The following is a 19,542-nucleotide window of genomic DNA, read 5'->3' on the forward strand; positions in this document are numbered from 1 at the left end:
TCTTAATCACTGTCGTGTAACCCATTTGCTTTACTCTTTCCTCCCTGATAAGTAAATATTCCTTAAGTAAAATGACACACTACACATTTACCTGTTAATTTTGCATTTGTTTATCCCTAGATATCCTTTGGGGCCTGTCCACCTTAGAAAAACAAACGACTCTTTCCCAGACATACAATCAAACCAGTTCCAGACAATTACCAGGAGCAATTCTTTATATTATCCAGTTGCATAACACGCTTCTTGAATAAATGACATACCCTAATTTCGGATACATCACCAGGTTCAAGTCTGAGAGTATTCTCTGCCAGTCGATTAGAGTGCGGGTCACTGGAAGATCTCTTCGCAGAATTTTCCTCAGGGCTTCATTTGATAAATCCTGTAATTCTTCTAAGACTGCAGCCTGAAATTTATTCTCCTGTTCTTCCACCAGCCTCGCGAAATTTAGAGCCAGCTGAGCTTGGTTAACTACTTCCAAACTCTCTTTGAGGTCCTTGGAGATTTCCACATGAAGGTTGACGCTCCTGAAGTAGTGAGCTTGCACAAAAATTCTTCCTGTTACTTGGGTCAGAAATGGATTTATTTGAAATATCCATTTAGATTTCCAAAGGCCATTCCAGCAATCTCCTGATTGGTAACTGTGATTTTCAATGCATGCTATCAAGAACTCCTTATACTTCACGGTTTTTCTCAGCACATTGCAATTCCCAGCTGGAAAGTGTTCATTCACGTACAATTTCAAGGCACACAGAACAACATTTCTTAGGTATTCTGACTCATTCCGAATGATACCGTGGCTTTGGATGTCTTTTAACTGATTTTGAAGAAGGTCAAATCTGAAAGAAAGTTTGCTTTGACAGTCAAAAAATCGAAAGTCCCCCACCACGTTGTGATGAGACAAGAGCACGGGATTGCCATCGATACAGAGCGGTACAGAATATTTTTGGCAGTGTTGGTGACCCGCACACTCACCTTGATGGTGCATCAGTTTTTCATCCCGGATAAGCAGACAGAGATCATCAAACGCGTTTACAAACTCCCCTGGAGGAGCCTGTATCAGCAGTCTGCGAATTGCTTTTTCCTTCTCTTTCCTACTTAGCACACTAAGTGCCATACTTGGTTGCTGCAGAAGCCAAGCTTCTGAAGTTGAGAGTGTTCAAAGGAAGGAGGAAACATTCCCTGAGACACCTTTCCCATCCAGGTGTTAAACAGTCAAGGTTAAGATCATTCTGCACAACCACCAAAGCAGGCACTTTGGCAGGCTCTGGGTCTCCTGATTATGTCATAAAAAGCTCTCTGTATGAAGGCTAGAACTTTGCATGATGTCACAATGGGTGTTCCAACCCCAAGGGGGACAAACAACAACAAACATTGCCGTCACCTGACAGCACACTCCCAGCCAGCCAGCTAAGCATGTTTTGAAGATGTTAAAAGCTAAGCTTCCTGAACAGGCTTCTTCAAAAGTGGTGTGACTCTGAGTGTGATATCAGGTATCGAGAAAATCAGCGGTCGGATTCCTAGAGAGAAGCTGGCAGAGTTACACCTTCAGGGGTGATAAGGGGGCTATTACTCAGACCCTCACAACAGCTGTCTCACACTCACTGGAAGCGCATTTTTGATGAGAGATTTGAGGGAATTAAACAAAACTAGTAAAAATAAAATGAGATACAATGACAGGTCATGGGGGGGAGGGCGAGGAAAGTCAGCAGGATGCTACATCTATGAATATTTTGGATTTGGAGGTGGTCAGAATAGAAACAAAAAGCCAGAAAGTGTGAGGGCAGGGCATCGAGAATCCACACCTCTTGTAGTGTTTTGGGGGGACTTGCGGTGACCTATATCCAAAGCACAAAGGCAACAGACTTCAGTGTTCTCTGCTTTCATCCTAGAAAAGAGGTGGCAGTGGCAACAGCCTCAATCAAGGAGTTCCATTTCTGCAAGGGGACAGAGTCAATTCTATTTGGAGCCTGTGACCACCCCCAATGGGGAGAGAATTCACTCTGAGCAGTGCTGTAACAACACGTCATGAATATGTGGTGAACAAATATCCGCTCCAAAGTCCTTTCTGTTGCCCTGCTCTCTCTCACTCTCTAGGTTTGAACTTCCTCACTTGAGTTTCCTCTCATGCTTTCTGGAGCATTCTGGACTTAGGTTCCTCTCATTTAAGTCTAAACCATTCACTTCTACATCTGTCCCAAGCTTTTCTGAGATTTCTCAGGCTTCCTATATCTTTCTCTCTGAGAAACACAAGTTTTGCCATGTTAAGTCATAGCTATTAACTTTAATGGCTCTCATTACTTCTAACAATCTCAAATTAGGTGGATTTTAAGACAAATTTTGGGGCCTACATTTTCCATGGCTTTATAGATTTCCGTATTATTTATTGTAGTCTTAGTCTTTCAAATTGAAGAGTCCTAATATTTGTAATTTATATTAAATAGCGAATAAGTCTGATTATTTTGGTTTTATTTGTCACACCAAATGTAAACTTACCATATATTTTTAGTAACTCCTTTTTGATGGACTTAAAATATTTGAGTTTTTGGTTCTGTGTGTGTGTGTGTGTGTGTGCGCGTATCACTAGAATGGTGCATCTATTAATGCAATAGCAGTAATTTATATGAAAGCAATAAAAATTCTATCAGCAATAGTTACTAATTATTGAACATTCAGTAATATAAACTGTTACATGACATGTTAATGATTCATTTAATGTCCTATCTTTTCTATGATTAGGTTTTAATGTACTCAGTTTTCAGTTGAAAGAGGCCTGTGACCTCTGCTGTCTCCCAAGACCATGTCTTCAAAAAAATAAACTGCAATAATGTTTTACTATGTTCTCCAAGTTATAACTTTATTTCTCAATTTAAAAATATTCTAGTCTTATTGTGAATTGTTGTTTATTGTAGAAGAGTAACTAGCTAAATTTGCTTCTTAAATATCTTGTCACTTAATTTGCACACAAAGTAGAAACCTTTAAAAAATACAAATAAATGCATTTTAAAAATTAGAGAGAAATTAAATGCAACTTTAAGGCTTTTAAATACTTAATCACTTACTGTGTTAATTTCCTTAACTTCTTTTTTGTGCATCATACGTGGTTTCTATCAAAGATTCAGGATGAATTTAGAGGTGGAAAAATTAATCTAGATAAAACTGTGAAATTACTTGGAAAATTAGATATCCAGTGCGATATTTCTCATGTGAAATATATTTTTAAGGTGAGATGATATCTGCTCTTACCCCCAACCTAAGTCAGACTTATTCCACTCTAAGTAAATGTTAAAATATAGTTACATTTTGTCTGATCTCTATAGAAGATACAAAAATTAGTTTTTCAAGAATTGTAGCATTTAATCATGGCAATTATATTTGGATATGGAAATAACTTAGCTAGGAGGGAAAACAATTGTTGATTAAATTTCAAAGGAAAAAAAAGGATCAGTTTAGAACAATCTCCTGACTATATAGGAATATACAAGGGACATCAATGCTCCGAAAAGCAGATGGTCATCAGAAGGAGGAAGATTCTCCACCAGATGGCTTCACATAGTGACTGCAACAGTGGGCTCAAACTTAACAACTGTGAGTATGGGGCGAGAAGGGCAATGCTTTGCTTCTGTTGCGCGTAGGGTCCCTATGCTCAGAGCCAAAGGTCTAGCCCCTCACAGCAGCAGCAACAGACACCGCAGGCCACCTCAGAACACAAGCGAGCAGATATTCTTCATTACCCACTTCCACATCGCAGTCCGTTTGCTCCCCATCGCCATTCTCCTGAGAATCGAGGAAACTGTCCAAAGGTTCCATCATAATGGGGAGAACCTGGGGTTCCAACTAGAGAACATCTTACAGTACAAAGCAGACTGTAGCATCCATCAACTGGAACACCATTGCTAAAAGGCTGCCTGTCCCTCCGGCTTTCGGGTGCTGCTATGCCAAGGCTTGATGGAAAGGTCAATACAGAGGCTTCCTGTGGGTCACGGGAGGTGACGTGTGGGTATTCACCAGAGCAGCAGAGACAACACAGAGGCAAAGGGCTGTGGTGTGGTGCATCACAAGGGTCTGTTGCACTTTCCAATAGTGACTATGTAAACATTATTTTTAATACTCTTTAAGGAAACTAAAAATTTTGACAAATTTTGTTTTAAATAAGGGAATTTTAAAATGAACTTTAGAAGCCTCCTCATATAGTGCATATAGCAATATCTTAGATGACATCAGACTCCGGGTTCATTGGATATTAGAAGAAAATAACAGAAGGGATAAAAGTGGTAGTGGGTTAGATTTTAGTGACTTATGGGTAAACATGAGACAATGCTTTACTCTGAAGAAGAAAAAAAGCCCAAAGATCTAGGCCTAGTAGGAGGAGACCTGGCTCATGAATACTATGAGAAAAAGACAAGGGTTGTCATTTTAGAGCAGAAAAGTGCTAATTTCTTGGGAATCAGGAAAGAATGCAAAACTGAGCCATCTAGATAGTTAGGCAGAGAGACACCCTGACTGTAATTTTGGCTTTTGAGGACCGAGTAGCTATATTCCGAATCTATGTTCAAGTAGTTTACCTCCATTATTATCTATAACATAGTTGACAGCAAACACGACCTTTACTCTGGAAGAAGACTATTCTTTCCAACCCTATAGGTTATACAAATATTCTTGAAGAGACAGTTCTGAAGAGAGACAGTGTGTTCAGAGATGTGAAGAAACACGACTGAGGTTATTTAAGTTTACTAATAACTAAGAGGACATGGGAAAAAAGGGAAAACCGTATTCCTCAAGAGGCTGCATGGCCAATCTAGAGGTTCAGGAACATACTCTTATGAATATAAGCAGTGTGTGCAGCTAAAAGGTAGCAGAACTTTGACCAATTCACCACAATCCTGCATTTGAAGTACAGGGCTATGTGTCCCGTCCATCCATGACAAAGTTAGCCCAATGCCTTTGAGTTTATTCTGTCTCACAGCAACTCTATGGGACAGAAAGGACCTGCTCCACAGTGTTTCCTTAGCTCCCTTTCTGGGAGAAGATGGTCTCATCTTTTTTTTTTTTTTTTAAAGGAGAGGCTGGAGGGGTTGAAATGCTGACCTTTCAGTTTGCAAACCAAGACAATCCAAAATTTTTCTCTCAGTGCCCCCAAGACTCCTTTCAACTCAAAAACTCACTGCTATCGAGTTGATTCTGAACCATAGTGACTCTTAAGGACAGGGCAGACCTTTCCTTGGGGGTTTCTAATATTGTAACTCTTTATTGGACTAGAAAGCCTCCCCTTTCTTCTTCTGTGGAATGGTAGGGAAGTTGACCTTGAGGTCAGCAGTCCAGTACTAACACTATAGCACCAGAGCTCTCTTCAAAATAGAGAGATTGTTTGAAATGCATTTGAATGAGATATACGCCAGATTTAAATGTGCTTGCTAGAATGCTTAATGGAACAAGTACACACATTAATTGGAATTTAGGCGTATTTGGACATTGGCAGGCCTGAAGTTTAATTTGTTTAGCAAACATTTTTTGGCGTGGCTGTTTTTTGTTTTTTGTCTTTGATAAATTACAAAATTTAGAGGGGCAGAGATGGTTTACATTACTTCAAAAACCTCTTTAAAAAGACTTCAAGTGCTTTAGAAGTATTATTTACATTCAGGCACAGCAGACATTCATGACAAATCATTCTTAATAGTAAGACAATTGTTCTAATCCTTATAACGGAGAGCACCATGTCACAACGGGTAAGTTCTCAGCTGCCAACCAAAGGGTGATTTCTCCAGTAATGACTTCAGCCGCAGGGCTTCTGGGAGGCCTCTGTCACAGGGACCAGTTATGAGCTGGAAGTGACTCCCTGGCACCTAAAGCAACAACAGTGAGTTTTATAATAGAGAATATTTTGTTCCTTTAGGGAAAGCTCCTGTACATGCTTCAAAACCTTGGTTAAATGGAATGTTTACGGGAACTATGTAGACTGACTAAGCTTGCTAGGAAGCTTCTTTAACATTCTGTTGTTTTGCTTTAACTTCTGTTGCTAATCTTTTCACCCTTCATCAATATGCTTTTCTGCTGCATTAAATAAAGTGAACCATAATCAATCTTACTTTGATGACCAAAATAGTTCCATTTCAGGGGTTATTATTATTGGCAAGATAAATGAGCTTGGAGAGTTTTGGCTCTCTGAGATCATAGCTGATTAGTACTTGGCAAGCCAAAAAATCTCTCTGGTCATATTTCTTAACCTGCAAACTTGGGGTATTAATATAGTTATCTCAGTCTTCTTTTAAATGCTACATAAAATATAATGTGTGAAAGTACCTCAAACCACTAAGAAATCATAAATATTACCTGGAACTAGATCAATCATGATTGTTTAAAATATATATGAGACTGATTTACATTTATTAATTTCCTAAGAATCTGGTTGGTTTTTTTTCCAGCAAATCTGTAACATGAATTTATTTGGTTACAAGGTGGCATTTTCTTATAAATTTTCAGTAAAAATATATCACTTTAAGGCCTTGGCAATAAAGGTTTATACTCTATAAACATCTTTCTATAAAATTAATTATTGAGTCAAGCTTTATGCACTATAAGCTTTTTATGAAATTAATGATTGAGTCATGACGTTGCCTCTTAATTCAGTTGTGAGGATTTGAGTCTTCTTTACATAGAGCTGTAATCCATAGTGAAGTTGCAGTCCTTGATCTTCATCAGCAAGGGCCTCAAGTCCTCCTCATGTGCCACCTGCATATTGCAGATTGTTAATTATCCACCCTTCAAGCCTCATGCTGCGTTCTTCTTCATACAAACCAGGTTTTCTGATTCTTTTTTCAGTATACAGGTTGAATAAGTATGGCAAGAGAAAACCACCCTGACACACGCCCTTCCAGAATGTGCAATATTCCCTTGTTCTCCTTGAACAAATGCCTCTTGATCCATGAACAAGTTCTTTGTGAGCACAATTAGGTGTTCTGGAATTTCTGATTTTTTTCAAGCCTATCCATAGTCTCCTATGAGCCACACTGTCAAATGCATTGGCCTAGTCAATAAAGCACAAGTACACATCTTTCTGTTATTTTCTGCTTTCAGCCAAGATTCATCTGCCATCAGCAATGATGTTCCTGTTCCATGTCTTCTTCTGCATCCAACCCAACCCTCTGGCATCTCCCTGCCAGGGTACTGCTGCAACTGTTGTTGGATGATGTTCAGAACAAAAATTCACTTCCATGGGCTATCTATCAATGTGCTACAGTTTGAGCGTTCTATTGGGTCATCTTTCTTTGGAATGTGCACAAATATGGATCTCTTCTCGTCAAGTAGCTGTCTTCCAAAAAGCCTGGCATAGAGAAGAAAGGGCTTCCAGTGCTCCATCAGCTTGTTGAAACATTTTAATTAGGATCCCATCAATTCCTTGAGCCTGGTTTTTGGCTACGCTTTCAGTGCAGCGAGAACCTCTTCCTTCAGTACCAAGGGTTCTTGTTCATATGCTACCTCCTGAAAGAGAGGAATGTCAACTAGTTAATTTTGTACAGTGACTCTGTTTATTCCTTCCACCTTCTTTAGATGCTTTCTACCTCATTCAATATTTTGCCTATAGAATCTCAGCATTACAACTTAAGGCCTTAGTTTTTCCTCGAGTTTTTAAGTTTCAGATATACTGAGTGTGATTTTGTTTTTCTAATTCTAGGTCTTTGCACATTTTGTTATAATATGTGGTTTTTTCTTCTTGAGCTTCCCTTTGACATTTTCTGTTCAGCTCTTTTCTGTCATCATTTGTTCCATTGACTTTGTTTGGTTTGTTTTGGTATGTTCCATTGACTTTAGCTACTCTATGATTAAGAGCAAGTTCCAGAGTCCCTTCTGACATCCAAATTTAAAAAAATTAATAAATAATTTTATTGGGGGTTCTTACAGCTCTTATTACAATCTAGACATTAATTATAGCAAGCACATTTGTACATATGTTGCCATCATCATTTCCAAAATAGTTTCTTTCTACTTGAGCCCTTGGTATCAGCTCCTCTTCCTGCCCCTATTCTCTCTTCCACCCTCCCACCCTTGTAAACCCTTGATAATTTATCAATTATTTTTCTTTTCATATTTTATACTGTCCACTGTCTCCCTTTACCCACATTTCTGTTATTCATCCCCTTGGGGGTGGGGTGTGTGCTGTACAGCCATCATTGAGATAGTTTCCCTTCACCTTCCCCCCTCCCCCTCTTCTCCCCTTCTTTTGCTACTCTCATTATTGGTCCTGAGGGGCTTATCTGTCCTGGATGTTGTGTGCTGAGAGCTCTTATCTATATCCAGTGTATGTGCTCTGGTCTAGCCAGATTTGTAAGATAGAACTGGGGTCATGATAGTTGTGAGGAAGAAGCATTGAAGAACTAGAGAAATGTGTGTTTTGTCGGTGCTGTACTGCACCCTGGCTGTCTTGTCCCTTCCTAGTGACCCTTCTGTGAGGGGATGCCCGATTGTCTACAGATGGGATTTGGGTCTCCAATTCCGACCCACCTTATTTGCATTGAAATGATTGTTTGTTTGGGGTCTTCTGATGCCTGATACTGGATCCCGTGGATGTCTCATGATCACATGGGTTGGTGTACTTCTTCTCTATGGGCTTTGTTGCTTCCCTGATAGATGGCCACTCACTTGTTTATCTTCAATCATTTACGACTCCAGATGCTATATTTTGTAATAGCAGGACATCATCAGCTTTCTTCACCACATTTGCTTACGCACCCATTTTGTCTTCGGCAATCATGTTAGGAAGGGGAACATCACAGAATACCAGGTTATTAGAACAAAGTGTTCTTGCCTTGAGGAAGGACTTGAGTAGAGGCCCAATGACCATCTATCATTATTATTAATATGTTTGCATATGCACATGCCTATGCTTATACCTCTATAAATGTCTTTTGTCTCCTAGTTCTTTATTTTCTTTTACGTCCTTCCTGTCCCAGTATCATGTTCAACCTTCATTTGGCTCTCAGTAATTCCTCTCAGCTATATTGCACTCGATTGAACCCCACCAAGCATTCTATCGCCTCCTCATCATTGATTTTAGATCTCTTGCTATCTGGGTTTGTTGGCTCCCCTGGCCCTTTCTCTCACCTCCTCCTCTCCTGTGTCCCCCTGGAACCATATGTCCCATTGTTTCTCTTCGGGATGGTTTATCCTGCCTATCTTATAGAGATAGACATTGACATCCACCTTGATCTGTTCTATTTTCCTGTCTTTTTAACTGCAATAAGTTTTAAGAATAATAAGTTATATTTATATATCCATTTATATATAGTTTTAACTATCATAAGCTATATTTCATAAGCTGTAGTATACCTTAGGACAGAGCCTGTGCTTTTGCATATTTTCTGTAATGTATATTAATATTTTAACTCTCTCTAATGGAAAGAAATGAAGCTCCTGTGGTGTAGTGGTTAGGCATTGGGCTGTAGTCTGCCTGATTGAGAGCTCATTAACCCTCGCAGCTCTGTGGGAAAAAGACTGGGATTTCTACTCCCAGAAAATGCACAGGGGGTCTCTATGAGTCAGCATTGACTCAATAGCAGGGAGTTTTAGTCAGTGAAGAGAAGATTTAATTATTTTCTCCATTGATTTCATCAGAGTCACAAAATTGGGCATTAAATCACGCTCAGGATACCTTCGGTCAGGGACTCTTTTAAACACTGAGTCTGAAAGAAACAAGTTACAAGTTCTCGGAGGCAATTCTAGAAGGGGTACAGAAAATGTCTTTCCTTGCTGTATAATCAAGTCTATAATACAAGAAGGGGCGGCGTCCTGCAAGGATTCAGAGCAGGTGCATTGACTGGCTTACAGAGGAGATATTGCACTACCCAGTGAAGGCTTTAGAGGAGATGGCACTTTTTCAAGGATTCATACAAATTAGTGAAAGTATAGCATATTCCAGATTGCATTGTCAGCCTGTGTAAGAGTAAGAGATAAGCTGAGGTTGACACTGTAAGTCACAGACTCAGAGCACCTGAAATTTGCATCTCTAAAAAGGAATAGGTCAGATCTAACATCACTTTGAATATTAGACAAGAGTTTCCGTTTTATCTCGAAGGCAAAGGGGAAGCACTGAGAATTTAAAAGGAGGTTGAAATGATCAAATTTGTTTTACATAATTGATTTCTGCTGTTAATATACTCCACAGCACATTGACTTTTCCTTCTATCTGTTGTGACTGTGGTTTTGGAGTTATTTCAAATTTTTTATGGGACTGGGGGAAATCTATGTGAGTTTTTTGAGCTTCCGTTTTCTCCAACCGAAGATAAGCTCCATAGGTACTTTGTAAGCTTGAATACTCTACTCTGTGCCTCAAAACGTTCAGTTTGACTTTCTGTTGTGGTTGTGTTTGTTGCTTTCCTTCTTCCCGCTTCCCTTTGTGTTTCTGTTTCAATTAGATTTTTTGACACGTAATTATTTTTAAAAATAAATTATAGTAATTATTTGGGTTTGTGAAATATTCTTTGAACTAATTTCTCCATTTTTTCTAGAATCCAGTGGCAATTTTGAACTCTTAAGGAAAAAAAAATTACCAGAGGACATCCCGGATAAAGCTTATATGTAGTTTGAAAGTGATAAAATGTCCACTATCAGGAGATAATGTATACTTTATGTCATACTGCTATTCAGTTGTTAGGTGCCATTGAATAGATTCTGAGCCATAGTGACCTTCTGCACACCAGAAGGAAACATCGTCCAGTCCCGCACCATCTTTCCAGTTGTTCCCATGCTTGAGCCCATTGTTGCGGCTCCTATGTCCGGCTGTCTCCTGGAGGGCCTTCCTCTCTTGCTGTACAACTCTTGACAGCATGTCCCAAACTTACCAAGTCTCTCCGGACAACATCTCCAAAGTTTATAAGTAGAGATGTACATGTTAGTAGTTTTATAGAAAACAACACTTTTAGGAATTATAGGCACACTTTGATTTTTTTTTATTTTCATAAAATTTTTCTATAGATAGGAGGGAGACAAAATAAAATAAACTAATTTAAATTTAAATTCTACACTATCCACTTCTGTCGCCCTCAATATCTAAGCTCCTTGAATAGGACTGCTCATTTAAGATGCCATGATTACCTTATCAATTCTTCAGATTGACATTTGATTTGGAAACAACAGATCCCAGGTTTTCCCCAAGCTTATCGACTTCTCATTCCTATTAGGGCTTCATTCCACCCCAGCATTTTTTCTAGCCTTTCTGTATAGTTTAGCGTTCTTCTTTCAAATGATGGGGTGCTCTCCATGTTTTGTTTCCAACTCAGTTTGCTTCTAGGGTCCATAGAAGCATTGCATATGGCTTTGCACTGCACATGCTACTGAGCTGTGCCCCCAGCTTCCAGGCAGTCTGAAGATTGCTGGGAATGAGAGATATACCCCCTCTGACATGGACCATTCTATGGATGCTACATTCATTTGTGGTCAAGTTGAACATATCAGGCACACTGTTGGCAAAGTGAAAGCTATTATTATGTGCAACAAGCATAAAGGGTAAACATTCGCTCATGTCCAAATTAACCATGTCTAGTCTTATGCTGCTAGGCAGATATGCCATGGCTTAGGTCAGATATGGGTTCATGTCTTTGCTACCTCCAACTGTCTTGGGAACACTGTCTGGTTCTACAGCTTCTTCCCTGCTGTGGAGCCTTGCTGACCTCTGATGCCAGCTCTCATCACACTACCAGGGGCTCCTGGGCTCTGTTGCTGTCATGTTAACTGAGCATCTGTTATTTTGTAGAAGGAGAGGTGCATGAGGGCAGTTGGGAGGCATGGAGTGACTGCAGCAGGCATATTTAGGCTTGCTTGCCCTGCATAAACAAGTATTACATTTTATTAAGCTCTTCTGACAAGCCTCTTACTGAGAGGCCTCTGACCCAGGGCTGCTTTAAGAAGATTGCTGCAGAGACTCTTTCGAGGCAGTCGGAACCAGGGTCACCCGCAGGCCTCTCCCTGCATGAGCAAGTGTCAGAGGAGCTTTAACGCTGGGAGCAAGCCTCCTGCCTGAAAATGCTCGGCTTTTGCGCTGTGGGTGGGAAAACACACCCTAGCTGCCTTGTTCTATGGACCATCGAGTCCAATCACTGATGTATCTTGTCATCTTAGGCTGTGTCCTTTCTGGGTCTAGGAGATTATAAACACAGAGAATCTTTGCTTCAGACTTTTCTTGGCGATTGTGACATCCCACTTAATTTATGTGGAATTGGCTCTTATATAAACCTAGACCAACCAAACCCACGTCTGTTGAATTAAATCTGATTCATAGTTACCCTAAAACACAGAGTAGAACTGCTCTATGGGGTTCCACAAACTACATATTTTTATGATGGTAGACTGCTATATCTTTCTTCTGTTGACAGCTTGGTGGGTGGAAACTGCCAAACTTTTAGCCCAATGCTTATAGGACTACTTCTAAATTTCAAGAGAACCCAAGCCACATACTGGTCAATCCCCTTGAACAGATAAATCTATTCAATTTCGGCAATCCCCTGGTTGGCTGTAGCCCAGCTAATCATTTTGGGGGAATGAGAAGACAATGGCTAGGAAGGTTATATAATAGCAATTCACTGTCCCACAACCCACACATGGAACACTCCGGGCTTTAAAACAAAGGAATCCTGACTAGCATACTCATTTCCACTTGTGGGCTCTTACTTAAAGAGGCATGGATACTTTATCAGAAAAGTGAAAGGTGAAACATTGGCCAGATGTGTGAGGGCAACAGACATTGGAATCTTTACCTGTCACTTATTGTGTGGCCTCAGAGTAGTGTAATGATATAATCACTGTATTTGTGCTATCTACAATATTGGAAAAGAGATAAGATGTGGACAAATTGCTTTCTTGCCATTGAATTTTCTTCTAAACTTCACTTCCTTCTCCCAGGTGTGTTTGTTATTTTTGGTCCACGATTCTATAATTTTACCAGTATTGCTCACTCTTCTATGGTCTAGGCATTCCTGACTCATTCCTCTTATGATTCTAAATGTACAATTAGTGAGGAACCCCTCTGGCTCCTAGATTCATAATTTCATGAGCATCTGCTCTTTACTTTCCACCCGGCGAGACCCTCTTTGCTTCAGTACAAGCCAGCGTCTTTCACTGAAAGTTGTCGGCATCTTCAAGCTGGCAATGCTCCACTTATCAAAAAGCTTCTGCTTTGGCTAATCATTTTCAACACACAACCTCTGTCATTTTAAATGACCTGACCCCGTCTACTTTCTACTTTCTTATCTCGTTGATTAATTTTCCATTTACCTCCAGATGAATCCAATCTTTCTTATTAGTCCTCATTTTTTAGTCTTTACCCTAAATCTGTCAAGGATAATTCAGATCCCCTTTCCTCCAGGTATTTGATGACTACCTGCCTCTGTACTTTAAAGCGATCTATAATTCTCTGAGTGCAGCCTGGGTTTTGTTCAGGTTTTACACTGCCTGTCGCAGTTTGCACACTGCCTGGCACACCAGCAGGAGGGGAGAGAGATAGAGCAGAACTTAAAAGAATGGAAAGGATGGAAAGACACCCTTCCGCTCCTCCAAAGGCCAAAGGGCTTGACGTGGTGACAATCTCGCACTCCTTGCCCTAGTCTGACCTCTGTTCGTGTAATTTCCCATATTTTATCAGAAATAAGAATCTAACATGAAATATTTTACTTTAGTATATTTTGCATATCTATTACCTGAATACTCTACCAACTTAATAATGTATATATTTTTATAATCATGATGTGAGCCAATCAATCTTTTTTTTTTTTAGTAGGATGCTGACAGGGAGAAGCAAGGAAAAATCACCATAGAAGAATTTAGGGCAATTTATAGAACTATCGCACACAGGGAAGAAATCATGGAGATTTTCTATACATATTCTCCAAATCGGAAAATTCTTTTTGAAAAAAATCTCGTTGAATTTCTAAGGCAAGAGCAGTATATAAATGAGATGACCAAAACGATTGCTTATGAGATCATTCAAAAATATGAGCCCATTGATGAAGGTATGTTTGAATTGCTATGTTTTATCAGAATATTTATATGTAATGCATCCTTGTAATGGATTAAAATGATCAAATTTAATTTGGGCATGGATCAAATTTATTAAAAACATGAAATACTGAAGGTTTTACTTTTGTAGTTCACAGAATGTACGTAAACTTTTTAGAGAGTTACATAATGTAACAATGGCATTCTTTCTTACTGTACCATTCAGCTTTTTCTTCACCATTTCTGTATATCCATCAAATTTTCAGAAACACTCTTACATTTCAAAGCAAGGCCCAACTCCTATATCTGGAAGTTGGTTTTTGGCTCTCAGTGTTTAACCTATGCAATATGGGTTCTAGCAAGACCAAATATTTTCCTTCATTTCATCATGCAATTATAATTCACTCAAATATTTATTCCTGAAAATCCAGTTCTATTGAAGGGGCTGGGAATATTAGATCTTATGTGAAGGCAAATAAAGTTGCTGCTACAAAACCACAGAGACCAACCAGGAACCATCCTCTCTACGGGTCTAACTTGAAGGCCGCACTGGGGTGGGGGGTGGGGTCGTTATATCAGCTCAGAGCAGATTTGTGAGAGCGAGGGAGGGGAGGGTGACCGCTTGTGGCTGCCATGCAAAGGTCTGACAGACATTCCTTCCAGAGTGATGAGGGATAGTGATGGGCAAATCAATCAGGAGAGAGGAAAGAGACCAGAAAAATACATGTCTGTTTGGAGATAAAGGGGGAGGCCAAAGGGGGTGGGACAGTGACTAAAAATACTTCTAAGAACCGCAGGTTGGCAGAGTGGGGGTGGTATGCCTGGAACTATGCTCCTAATAAGCCACATTGGTCTGAGTTCCTGTACACACTCTGGGCACCGAGGCCTTGTGATATAGAACACTGAGACATTGAACCTGGATCTTCAAGGTGCGCAATGACCACGCCAGAGGGACACGAAGTGGACTGGCTCTACCTCAAACACACTTATAACCTGAGAACTTGAGACTGAAACTACACGGTATGTGAAGAACAGAAGACAGCTATACCAAGAATATTGAACTGTCTGTTGGTCAGCAGACTAACATTTACTCATGACTTCCAAATTCTATTTGCAGTCTTAATATATGTGTTATTCTGGCAGACCTGGGTCTGCAAGTGTCAGTGAATATTAGTGTAATTTTCTCCTGACATCCAATTTCCCTTGGTGGTGCCAATAGTGTCCAGTCCAGTCACACAGGATTTAGTCTGTGCAAGTGAATAACCCATGTTTTGCAAAATGTAGTCAGCCCACACTTGCTCAGTCTCCCTCTTTCAATAGTGTTTTAAAAACTATGACTATGGGCTAATCCATGACACTATCAACAGAAGGTCCTTATGCTCCAGGGAGACAAGGAGAAAGATTCTCTGTCATAAACTCATATGGATGCCTCTAGTATGAACCAGAGCTAGATAGAAAACAGCTTCAGCAATGGATTTGGGGTTCACATTCAATCCTAGCTCCAATCTAAGAAGAATTAGTTCATATGATCCTGCTTGATACTCCCCCCTCATAAAGGAGGGGAACACAAGATATTGGTACTATAGCAACGTGTGATGATGAAATTAGCTCGTGACTAGCTATCAGAAAGAATAGGGTCTGGGGTTTTAAAGGCTTGTTTTCAAACCAAATGAGACATCAACTAAGCCCACATGGAAGAAGCACACCAACATCTGTGACTAAGAGATTGTCTTTAATATAATCCAAATCCAAAGGAAGAAATCGTATCAGAATTTACATTGTGAGATTCTGGTTTGCAGTGGAAACCCAAGATACATTAGTGAGATCTACACAAGAAATAAGCCTCTGGTGATTTCTCTTTCCATAACTGAGGAATGGGAATCAACTGATTACAAAACAGAGATTATTAGAGAGATGACTGTAGGAAATCAAAATGATAAAACCTGTCACTTGATTCCCCCGCTGATACACTTTGGGCCTGATATGGTTTTCACTACTTTGTGTGTGTGTGTTTTCCATATTGGCATTTATCTCAAATGTATTTTGTCATTGTAGGTAGCCCTCTTGAGGTCTTATTATATGTTTTTTGGTATATGGAATCCAGGATTGATGAGCCTATGGAGATATCAAGTAGAATAAGGGTTACTAGGGGAGACTGAGAATAAGGCGACGCTGATATCAAGGAATTCAGGAAGGAAGAAATGTTTTGAAACTGATGGTAGTAGCAATTGTGCAATGCTGACTGATGTGACTGAAACAGAGTGGTATATCTGTAAGAGCTCCCGACAAAATGGAGAAAACAGAACCCCCAGAAACCTTTAATAAATAAAAATATCAAAATGTGAAGCTATTGTTTTGGCCATATCCTCCATATATGTCTATATTTTTTAGAAAGTGGTATTTCCATCTCTCTAAACCTCCCCAGAATAATTTCACACTTTTCTATTTGTACTACATTGAAGCATCAGGGACTCAAATATCACTTTTTGAAATAAAATATGATCTGAATTTGGGGAACAAAATTCTTTGTTCAGGGACTTGTGATGGCGATGATGCACTTTCTGACTTGAGTTCTTGTCGGGAAGCCCGTTCTACAGCAAAGAAGGAACACATGCATTGTCATGATGGGGAAAAATTGGCTCAATTTTCCTGGTGTTTTTCTTACCAATGAATTCTTCAGTTTTTCAAAACTTCTTCCTAATAAGCCCAGTGTCTTTTTCTATTCTCATATCTTTATTTTCTGTAGGAATCATAACACTATTAATGAAGAAATTCATATTGAAAATAGAGTTTCAGATAAAGGACAGAATCTTTGGTGTTTCATTAATAGCAAGAAATAGTGAGTTTTTTCATTAGAGGCTTTTTTATTGTATCTTTTGAAAAAAATTAAGATTACATCTTTGGGAATCAAAAAGGTACTTGCTGTAACTTTCTGAGCTGACTTATTAGCTTGAGTTTAATTGGCCCAAGAAATTCTGTTGGAAGCCACTGTTTTGAGTAGACCTCACTCTCTGTATCATATTGATGAATTCACAACTCAGATTTTAACAACTCAAGTTGTAACAACTGAGTTATAATTTGTATCATAAAATCATATTTATTAACCTTGATTTTGCTTAAAAACTGATGGAAATATCAGATCTTCCCATAATACTTTTGGCATCCACTTTTTTGGGGAAGGTATTCTAACAAGAGGAAATAACAAGACCCAACTTACTGCCATCAAGTCGATAGATTCGGAATCATAGTGACCCTGTGGGTTAGGGTCAAACTGCCCCTGTGGGTTTGGAGGAGTGTAACTTTCTATAGGAGTAGAAAGCCTGGACTTTCTCCCACAGAGTGACTGGTGCTTTTGAACTGCACACTTTGCGCTCAGCAGCCCATTGAGCAAGTGCTGCGCCACAAGACTAAGACAAGTGCAATCTTGAGAGAATGTGTCTTCAGCCATTCAGTGATGACAGAGACTTATCAAACCATGTTTCCTTTGGTATAAACATACGAATCTGTGAACTGAAATCATAGTAGAAATACTTTTTGACTTATCTCCTTATTTGTGATGTGGGTTGGTGGGAGTTAGACAATAAACAGAAAAGGAAAAACTAAGTAATTTCAGGTACCTGAGGAGTTGAGATGACAGTTTTTCTTTTATATTAACTGAATTACCATCATCATTATCATCCATTTTAGCAGCTAATATTTATAGAGTGTTTATAATGCTTAAAAATAATCATCTGACTTAGTCCTGACAACACCAAAGTAAATTCCATGATTATTTCCATTTCCAAGATGGAGCTCCATTAACCAACATGATTAGGTTCAGATAATAAGTACACCTACTTATCAAAAATACATAGTTGGATTTCAAAGACTAGGCCAATATAAAGCTTATTGCTACACGAAAATGGAGAATGGTCAAATCAGATAAGAAAATGGAAGATGACTACATCATTACATAACTACTAAAGGAGTTAAAATCAAGCTGATACAGAACATTAACTATCACAGCCAGAATTAATCTTGCCTAGCGCCTTGGGGGTGATTGCTGTACCTGGGCATTTGTTACTACTCAATGTATGTAGCTGGATGCTTTCACTCTTGGGAACTGTGGAATGCCAGCAAATGAGATAGTTGCTGCATAAGGAGTACCTGAATATGTATTTGAATACAGACTGGTTTGGAGTGAATGTTCTGCTTAAATTTAACTTGAGAATACATTACACTGAGTGCAAAAGTACAAGCGTAATTTATGTAACACAAATGTATAAGTTTAAATTCCTTTTTTTGGCATATGCCCAACAGAAATGTGTATGTATTTACACACAAAATGACATGTGCTGGTTAGTTAGATATTTGTAACAGTTCCACACCAGAAATGATAGAATTGGACACCAAGAACCGAATGGAAAATAAATTCTGGAATATTTACTTTATACAGTAATGGGAAAGAAGGCTATATAACTACATGCAAGGCCAGGAATGAATCTTAGGAACATTATGACAAGTAAAATAAGCCAGACAAACAAAAGAATACATAGTGTATGTGTGTAATCATGTAGAGTGCAAACACCAGAGAAAATTAATGTATGCTGTTAAAAGCCAGAAAGGGGGATCCACTTAGGAGGAGTGGGTATTTGTAAAGTTAACAGTAAGCTGGTTTATGGGGAGCTACGATATACTTTGCAGTGTTCTGTTTTTTGTCCTGGGTCTAGTTGCTCAGGTGTTTAGATTGTAGAGATTTATGGATTTTTAATATGTTTGCTTTTTTGTGTATTTTTAAGCCATGAAAAACTAGAGATAATTTATATTCCTTCAGTGTTGATATGAAACAGTATTCACTAGAAAATTGTTCTAAATATTTAAAATAATATTAATTTTAAATAAACATTTTAATATACTCTACTGCTTAATATATTTACAACTGAAGTACAATACTAGTAATATTTTGCATTCTTTTTACTTCTCTTTAATAGTTAAGAAGCACAAACAGATGTCAGTTGAAGGTTTTACAAGATACATGGATTCATCTGAATGCTTTGTGTTTAAAAATGAGTGTAGAGGTGTTTATCAAGATATGACTTATCCATTATGCGATTATTTTATCTCAAGCTCACATAACACATACTTGGTATCTGATCAATTAATGGGACGAAGTGACCTTTGGGGATACATAAGGTATTTATTTTTATTTTTAAATGTATTATATTTTGGAGGGGACATTTTAGTGTGGTTTAGGTGAATTTTTACAAATCAAATTAATTTCCTACTCAGTAACTTATGCATAACATATTTAGTAACGCTTTTGCAAACCCCTCTTTGGATTACTGGCTCCCCACTGCTCGCCTGCTTTTCTGCTGTCTGAATTGTGGTTCTGAGCAAATGCTACTCCTTTGGTCTCATAGAGTTGACTGTTTGGAGGAACAGTTCCCTACAGTGTTACTGCCCTCTTCATAGAGTTGCCCAATCCTTGGCGATAAAACAACTTCAGGATTGGATTCATTTCTAAATTTAAGGGGTGTCTACAAGTTATTGTTTTGGTGGGTTCTCCCTGTCTCTATCAGACCA

The 19,542-nt window shown here is 38.9% G+C and overlaps 2 protein-coding genes across 2 annotated transcripts in view; one reads left to right on the forward strand and one right to left on the reverse strand.

The window, feature by feature from the left end:
• Positions 1-214: 214 nt before the first annotated feature.
• CAPZA3 (capping actin protein of muscle Z-line subunit alpha 3) lies at positions 215-1,114 on the reverse strand. Its single transcript, XM_075553068.1, has one exon. The coding sequence runs from the start codon at positions 1,112-1,114 to the stop codon at positions 215-217; it is 900 nt and encodes a 299-aa protein (XP_075409183.1).
• A 1,978-nt stretch (positions 1,115-3,092) lies between these two features.
• Positions 3,093-19,542, forward strand: part of PLCZ1 (phospholipase C zeta 1) — a 62,807-nt gene continuing 46,357 nt past the window's right edge. The window contains exons 1-3 of the mRNA XM_075553069.1: positions 3,093-3,221; positions 13,763-13,994; positions 18,951-19,152. Coding sequence (XP_075409184.1) covers positions 13,847-13,994; positions 18,951-19,152 — 350 coding nt within the window. The 5' untranslated portion in view covers positions 3,093-3,221; positions 13,763-13,846. The remainder of the gene's footprint in view (positions 3,222-13,762; positions 13,995-18,950; positions 19,153-19,542) is intronic.

The sequence above is a fragment of the Tenrec ecaudatus genome, chromosome 6 (genome assembly GCF_050624435.1).
Source record: "Tenrec ecaudatus isolate mTenEca1 chromosome 6, mTenEca1.hap1, whole genome shotgun sequence".
Classification (NCBI taxonomy): domain Eukaryota; kingdom Metazoa; phylum Chordata; class Mammalia; order Afrosoricida; family Tenrecidae; genus Tenrec; species Tenrec ecaudatus.

What these genes read in the sequence shown, in the direction of transcription:
- CAPZA3 (XM_075553068.1), bottom strand. Translation starts at nt 1,114, where the DNA reads ATGGCACTTAGTGTGCTAAGTAGGAAAGAGAAGGAAAAAGCAATTCGC.